Source organism: Condylura cristata, unplaced genomic scaffold, assembly GCF_000260355.1.
Source record: "Condylura cristata isolate star-nosed mole 26May11 unplaced genomic scaffold, ConCri1.0 scaffold00050, whole genome shotgun sequence".
NCBI classification, from domain to species: domain Eukaryota; kingdom Metazoa; phylum Chordata; class Mammalia; order Eulipotyphla; family Talpidae; genus Condylura; species Condylura cristata.
This window is the reverse complement of record NW_004567151.1, coordinates 1,191,667-1,199,579: the sequence shown is the minus strand read 5'-3', so window position 1 is coordinate 1,199,579 and position 7,913 is coordinate 1,191,667. Positions and strand designations below refer to the sequence as shown.

The following is a 7,913-nucleotide window of genomic DNA, read 5'->3' as shown; positions in this document are numbered from 1 at the left end:
GTGGACTCCTGGAAGGCAGCCCCGCCCGGGCTCGGAGCCAGCCCCTGGCTCACCCTGGCTCACCCTGCCTTCACCTGACAGCAGATAAGGCCAGCATTATCGTCTGCCTCCTTCCCGCCGCCACATGAGTCAAAGGAAACTTCAAGCCGCCGGCGGCTTGGGTCCTTCACAGGAAAGTCTTTTGATTCTTTTCCTTTCTGGGCCGGCGAGGGCCTTGGAGACAAACACCGTTCAGCCTAAAATAACACCCCTGGATGTGATGGCTGCACTGGGCAGGGGCAGGCCCGGCTGAATCATCATCCTCGTGGTGGTTCCTTAAAAATAACCCCCCTCGCCATGTTCTAACTATAGCCGGGGGTTGGGGGGCCCTCGGAGAGGCCTGTGCACCTGCCTGGCCCCGAGAAGAGCTGGCCAGGATGGAACGGAATTTGTGGCTGGGCCCACAGCCGCACAGGCCTGCTGGGCTCACCCGCTTCTGCTCCTGCCGGGCCAGGCGCTGTGGCCACTGTCGAGGCGAAAGGGGTTCACCCTCCCGAAGTTCACCAGGAATCGCTGTTTAGCTCCTGTCTTGTCTCCCCCGGGGGCCTGAGTCCCTGGGGAGGCGGGCCCGGTGGGATGAAGAGGCAATGCTTCCTTTTTCTTTTTTTACAAGATTATTTATTTATGCACACAGAACTGGGGTACAGGCCAGAGGTGTGGAGGGTGAGAGGACTCCCCAGAGACAGAGTGGCGAGCAGAACAGGCAGCGACTGAAACCCACTGCTGAGGGGAGCAGTGGGTGTGTCAGTGGGGGTGCCCTGGGGGGAGACAGGAGAGGCCTGCTGCGCCCTGTGGGTCCCTCCCTGGCCAGGAATCGAACTCATGCTCCAGTGGCTGTGGCCAGCTTCACAGTGCTGTGCTTTAACCTGTCACGCCACCAGGGAGGCCCCGAGCCAGTTACCAGTGCAGAATGACATTCAGCTTTGCAAGCTGGCTGGTTCCCCAAGTGGCTCAGAGGTAAGATAAAGCCTCCCGGTACAGAAAAGCCAAATAGCATTCTTCCTACTGGCTAGTTCCTAGAATGCTCTCACGTGAATCCCAGTTCCTGGCATGGGACTTCGTTAGAAATGAAAGTATCCCGGCCCTCCCTGGTGGCGCAATGGGTTAGGACGCAGCACTGCAGCGTGAGTTCGATCCCCGGCCCCGGAGGCGACCCTGAGGGCACAGCAGACCCCTCCTGCCTCCCCGCGGCTCCCCTCAGCAGTGGACTTCGTCCGTCAGCCTGTTCTGCTCCCCGCTCTGCCTCTGGGGAGTCCTCTCACCGCCCCGCCCCTCTGGCCTGTACCCCAGTTCTGTGTGCAAAAATAAATCTTAAAAAAAGGAAGAAAGTAGCCCGAGACAGGCAGCATAATGAAGCCCTATCCGCCACGGACATGCAGTGAGAGGCCGGCCCAAGCGCAGAGATCAGGACGCTCGACAGTGGGGCTTCACCGGTGAATGCGCTGGGCCCCCACCCCAGCAGTTCAGGCTCGAGGCAGGCGCAAGGCTGATGATCAGCAGGATTCATAAGAGGAAGCACAAAGGTGACCCCACAGTGTATTCAGTGGGTGCTGGGCCCTGAGGGAGCAGCGGAATCAGAAAAGGCCCAATGGGGCTTGGGCTGGGAGGGGAGGGGAGACCGAGGGGCAGAGGCAGGCACGGCCCTCGTGCCCTTGGACACGTGTGGGGTGTGGGAGGGCAGGGGGCGGTGCCCAGCCCCTTCTAGATGCCAGGGTGACCGCTGGCGGGCCCGATGACAGGAGCTATTTATTCATATATTTTATAATAGTTGATTATGACATCATCTTGTGCCATTTTCCATCTCGGTTGTCATCCCCGTGGGCTTCCCATCCCCAAATCACCCGTGTGCCATCACCATAGTCCAGTGCACTCCCCTCCCCCATTTTTGATCCCATCCCCCACTCCACCCCCATAAACTGTCTCTGGTATATAGCTGTTCATTATTATTATTATTATTATTATTATTAATTATTATTTTCTCCCCTGGTCCTTTATGCTCCTGCTATGAGTGAGACCATCCAGTGTTTTTCCTTTTCTTTCTGGCTTATTTCACTAAGCAGGATCTTCTCCAGCTGACAGGAGCTATTTATAATGGTGATTTCTCAGCCCCTGAAGGTGTGTGGATATGGCGAGGTACTAAGCAGAGGGTTAAAAAAAGCAGCCGAGACCCCCAAATTTAAGTGAGCCGCCTTTGACAACAGTATGTGGACAAACGGCAAAGCTTTGGGCTTTGTTATTTTCTTTTCAAAAGTTTTAAAAAAGATTTATTTATTTATATTTACAGAACTGGGGTACAGGCCAGGGATAGGATGGCTTAGAGGCTTCACCGGAGTCAGAGCGGGGAGCAGAACAGGCTGACGGACGAAGTCCACAGCTGAGGGGAGCAGCGGGCGGGTCAGGAGGGGTCTGCCGCGCCCTGGGGGTCCCCTCCGGGGTGGGGATCGAATCACGCTGCAGTGGCTGTGGCCAAGTTCACAGCGCTGTGCTCTAACCCGCTGCGCCACCCGGGAGGGCCCAAAGGGTGAAGTTTGGGGCACACTAAGAAGTGGGGTGCTCAGGGGCAGCTCCGGCCAGTGATCAAATGGCTTCGGTGGCAGCAGCAGGCCTGTGGCTGGTCGTGAGGGACCCCAGGGGTGCACACCTGGCAGAGCTGAGAGCTGTGGCCGTGTGGACTCCTGGCCCCCCGGGGGCGCGGGGCTGCGACGTAGGTCACGGGACTGAGGAGAGGAGAGCAGCCCCCTGGCTCTGTCACCGGAGCCAGCTTGTCCCAGGCTTAGCACAGAGGCCCCTCGGGCAGGTGTCAGGCCAGGAAGACGTGTGGGAAGGTTCGGAAATGGGGGGGTGGCTGGGGTGCCGCCAGGCCAGGCGCTCTCCTGCTACACAGAGCTGGCCGGTCTTCAGGCGGCGGGAGCATGAGGATTTGTGTGTGGGGGGGGTTGTTGCTGGAGTCTTGTCCCGCCTGGCAGAGGCCACTCTGCACGGGCCGAGGCACATTCTCGCCAGGCGGAAGCCAGCTGCTCTTATGCAATCGTTCAAGCCAGACAACTCAAGCAATTCTATTATTGGTCTTTTTTGTTCAGAACACGATGACAGGTTTATGTGCAGCCTCAACACGTCTTTGATCTTGTCCAAATAGCCAAGTGTGCAGCTTTCAAAGCAAACTCCTCACTTGACATACGGAACACCTCACACTTGGCGTCTCTCCCATCCAGGTGACCAGAGGGTCCCTGAGCAATGAAAAGCATCAGGGCGATCACGAGGACGCTAAGGCAGAGTTGCCGCTGGGGAGTCACTCAGGGAACGTCTGGAAGGAAGGCAGATGACGGGCGGGTGCTCTCCCCAGCTTGCCGGCCTCCTCCTGACTGCGGAAGGCTTAGCTGGGTTTTTTTTTTTATTTGTGCACACAGAACTGGGGTGCAGGCCAGTGGTGCAGGGGCGGTGAGAGGATTCCCCAGAGACAGTGGGGAGCAGAACAGGTCGACTGACAAAGTACAGAGTTGAGGGGAGCAGCGGGCGGGTCAGGAGGGGTCTGCCGCGCCCTGTGGGTCACCTCCCTGGCCAGGAACCGAACTCTCGCTGAAGTGGCTTTAGTTTCAAAGCGCTGTGCTTTAACCTGCTGTGGCACCAGGAAGGGCCCTTAGCTGGAGTTTTAGAGCAGAGAGGACTTCAGAAATGTACCTAGGAAGCAGACGGTGCGCCTCTGAGCCATCTCCTCACACTGACAAACCTTCCCAGGTGACCTCTAGCAGAGTCCCTTTGGTCCGGAGTGTGACCCCGTCACAGTCAGCAGGAGTCACTGTGGGTTTTGCTTGTCAGGAGTTCCTCGGAAATGGCATCTCAGTGGGTGGTGAGTCTGGAAAGGCGCATCACCACTCCAGGGGCGACTGAGGACCCCAGGGCCCCGGTACCAGGAAGTGAGGTCTCCAGGAGACTGAGCCTCGGGGCCTCGGTCAGACCCCAGAGTGGCCCGAGTCTGCCACAAGCTTGAACAGGGCGAGCTGTCCGGAGTCTCTGACCCGCACTGGGGGCCCGTTGTGATGTTCGTAGACACCTGGGACGTGGGTCTGGGGACCAGGCGCCGCATGGGGGGCCCAGGTGGGAGGGGGGCGTGCATGGAGGTGTTGGGAGCCCTCAGTGAGCATTCCTGTCCTCACCACTCTGTCTCTGCTAGGCCCGCGCTGCCTGAGAAGGGGGCCGACCTCGGCGCCCTGAGCGAAGTGGGCTACCAGATCCGAATCTAGGCGGCCGCTCCCCGCAGGACGCCGGGAGCCCGTGTCTGCACCGAAGTCGCCGTCTCTGGGAAGGACAGCACATGCCCTGCAAGCCCGGGCTTGTACCTACAGGATTCCCTTGGAAATGGCCCCTCAGTGGGTGGTGCCCAGGATCGTGGAGACTCATGACCACCCCGGGGAACCGTCCCCCCCACGCGGACTGAGGACCCGACCGCCGAATTTCCTTCTTGTCCACTGACTACTTTCTTTGGCTTTCTTTGAGCATTCTGCCTCACCAGCCGTGACCACCGCGTCCTCCCTTCCACTCTGGATCGACTCAGTATTAACGTCTTTTTCAGCAATAACAATCAAGGGTTGGTGGGGTCTTTTTAAAGCAGGCAATATTACCTCAGCATCTTGACATCAGATATGCAAACTTAACTGTTTTTTTGATATTCTATTTGTATGCTTTCCCCGGTATTTCCTCTGGGGATCTTCATAAAGTTTGGAATTTTTTCCTGGTGCGCCTGTCATGACATTGAAGGTATTATATGCAAACGTCTTACTCAAAAGCACTGAAATTCTTCTGGCAATACGGGAACCTGTTTTCAGGATCTTGGCGTCACTTCTTAATCTTTCTTACAGCCGCGTCTGTTCTCTCAAACAAAACAAGCACGACAGAAGCCAGTCTGCCCAACTGCCATTTAAACTTTGCAGCGAAAAGCACAAGAGGCCTCGCACTGTCCGAGGGGCATGCGGTGGGTGCTTGGCGAGGGCGCCCTCGGGAGCCAGAGGTCAGGGGTGCATGCGGGCGGTCTTAGGAGGCGGGAGCCCCTCTGACCACCTCTGGGCTGCTTCGTAGGCCCAGCCAGGCTGGCTCGGAGGCCTCGCTGTCGTGGGCTGTGTGTTCTGATGTCTTATATTAAGACCAAAGGTGCCCAAGGAGACAGTTCTCCAGTGTCCACGTAGGACTGGTGCTGGAGGTGAAGCTAACTAGTGCAGAAGCCTACAGGTATGTGATTTGTGGCAGGTGACCCTGGCACGGGCCGCATACACAGGATGACGCACCCACTGGAGCCAAAGGCAGCTTCTATTTCTCCTTTCACCTTAGTGGCACGCCAGCCCGGGAGACAGGTGTCTTAGGAAGCCTGCTGGCCAGAAGTGATGCCACGTAACACCCCATCTCAAAGTGGCAGCAGCTAGAGAACCTCTTGATCTTCACCCCCAGGGGGGGCCGGGGGAGGTGGGTGAAGACTAGAAATGCAACCATTTTCAATATGCTGATGTGTAAGCCTTAAACCGCCAACTGGCTTGATGGTTTTTAGTGACCTAATTCCATCCTCACTTCTGGATTCTTGACTTGCGTCGTCAAGGTAGGAGTTCATCACCGGTTCACGAAAATTCATTTCAAGTGTTCTCCGTTGTCATTTGGTCTTTCATGTCTATGGAAATGTTCCTTTGTGAGGATATGTTCCAGTATCTAGAAAGGAACCAGAAAGGCACCAGACTCCTAAATTCTAGTGCAGTGGTTTCGTTAAGGCAAAAAACCAAACCAAACCAAACCAACAAACAAAAAAAACAAACAAAGCCAAACTACCAAACCCATGATACGATTTACCTCCCTGCAAATTGACTTTAAAATTGGCTCTCCTTCCGAAGCTGCAGGATAAAGCTATGGAATACCCGGACATGTAGCTTTTAAAGTTGTTCACGCAAGGGAGATTTTCTGCTTACGCCGTTATGGGCAGTGTATGCAAAGTTTAAATGAATGACAGATCCTTGGTTTTCAGCTGCACCGGTGCTGTTACTTCAGGAAGTGGTAGTTAGTATTTTCTAGACACGGAAATCATGAGCATTTCACTTTTTCTAAGTCCATTATTTCATAAGGGTTTTATTAACAGATATTGGTAACTAGAGTGGTGACGCTCTCGTGTCCGTATTCTGAGGCTTTTGTAAGCTATCGTTTTTAGGTACAACCTTGTACAGTTTTTTTGACATCCAATTCTGGATCTTGTTTATTCTCTTGGACTTTGTTCTGGCGACTACATTTTTTTTAAAACTTGAAGAAAAGCTGTGATTGTTTCAGTGGGTATTTTTCTACGTGGGCGGAAGCTGTCTGATGGGACGTTAGGAAATGCCGGCTAAGTGCATGCTTCGTGGTGACGGGCCCTGGCCACGTGTGTCTGTACCCAGCGCGGGACTCGAATAAAACCACCCTGGAAACGTAAGGACTGTTTTCTTCCCCAAACAGAAGATGGTGTGGTTTTCTTGCTTGCCCCCACTGCCCGCTCACCTCCTTCTTCCACAACTTTCAGACCGTAGGGCCCAGCCCTCTGCTTTGGCTCATCTTCATCCACATCCAGTTCAGCTCACTCCATAAAGGCTGACGGGGCCCGGGACAGCTTCTGAGAGGCATGAGGCTGGCTCGCACAGCTCTGCACACTCACCACAAACCCCCAGGCACAGATGTGTAAAAATACCATTTATTAGCTGATTGACAAAGTGCAGGTGACTTGCTGTCTCCCCAAGACCTCACTGGGTCTCAGGTTTTTCGGACGCAAACAGTGAAGTCAGCTGGTAAATTCCAAAAATAAGTTAAGATTTCAAACACACATACCCACAAATGGCCCTCCATTCTGTAAGCTGGTGGGAAGATCCTGGACTAATTCGAAGTGAATCCTGTAAAAGGGGCCTGGAATCACACGCCATTAAGCAGAACACAAAGGTTTCCAGGGATGTCTGTTAGCAGCGATCTGATAATTCACACTTGCTGACAAATTCATGTAACACAAAGCGGTCATGAGTGAATTTTCATTTCTTCGTTCCCGCCTTCTGACGGGAATACTCACACTGTCGTAATTTGATGCTACATTCTCCACGCAGGGCTCTGACACTATAAACTGTAGGCAATTCTAGAACTATCATCAATACTATAAATACAAATGAAAAAGGTAAACCGAACATTTCAAAGTAGTCAAATGCTATAATTTTTACGCGTCGAATCCTTACAACCTATGTCTTTTGGGCCATCCATGGGGCTTCCCCCCCCAAAAAAACATACAGTAAATTCTTTCGTACAAATTTTTTAAAGTCTCAGACTGTAATTACTGCTTTCTAATTTAAGATGGAGCACTTCATGGAGAAAACCCACGCACAAAGTTGCATCATTGCTTATACTTCAATATCCCATCACTACTGGGAAAACTGCACATATTCTCTGACCCCAATGTCTAAGAAGGGGGGAATTTTTTTGTTTTAAACTTTTTGACTTGAACACGATATGGGGCCCAGCTGCTCTTCACCACCTCACGAACACTGCAGCTTTATCTCACACTGCTGTGACCCAAAGGACGACGTTTTGGAGCCCAAACCAGTAAACTGTTAGCGTTACTACCTCAGAGTTAAGGGCTCTCCAAGTTGGCGTCTCCCCACTAGTGCTGCTGGCTTCCTCAAACTTTTGGGGTGAAACAAAAATAACCTTAGAGCTGCCACTCTGTCCCAGAGACAAATTTCCTAATAAAGTTCTGTAGCACTAATCTGTGCAATCAAATCTCTCCCCCAGCCGAGGCTTTTCCGGAACCAACAAGAAGAGTCACTAGGGTCATGCAGGTACCAGCCCCATCTCTGCCTCTGGGCGACCCGTGGGATGAGGGAAGGGCGGGC

At 53.7% G+C, this 7,913-nt stretch overlaps 2 protein-coding genes across 2 annotated transcripts in view; one reads left to right on the top strand and one right to left on the bottom strand.

The window, feature by feature from the left end:
* The window catches only part of VASH2 (vasohibin 2), a 20,744-nt gene extending 16,464 nt beyond the window's left edge, over window positions 1-4,280 (top strand). Inside the window, exon 4 of the mRNA XM_004694897.1 lies at window positions 4,211-4,280. Coding sequence (XP_004694954.1) covers window positions 4,211-4,280 — 70 coding nt within the window. The remainder of the gene's footprint in view (window positions 1-4,210) is intronic.
* ANGEL2 (angel homolog 2 (Drosophila)) overlaps window positions 3,605-7,913 on the bottom strand; it is a 15,079-nt gene continuing 10,770 nt past the window's right edge. Inside the window, exon 8 of the mRNA XM_012734214.1 lies at window positions 3,605-5,730. Within this exon, the coding sequence (XP_012589668.1) occupies window positions 5,693-5,730 (38 nt within the window). The 3' untranslated portion in view covers window positions 3,605-5,692. The remainder of the gene's footprint in view (window positions 5,731-7,913) is intronic.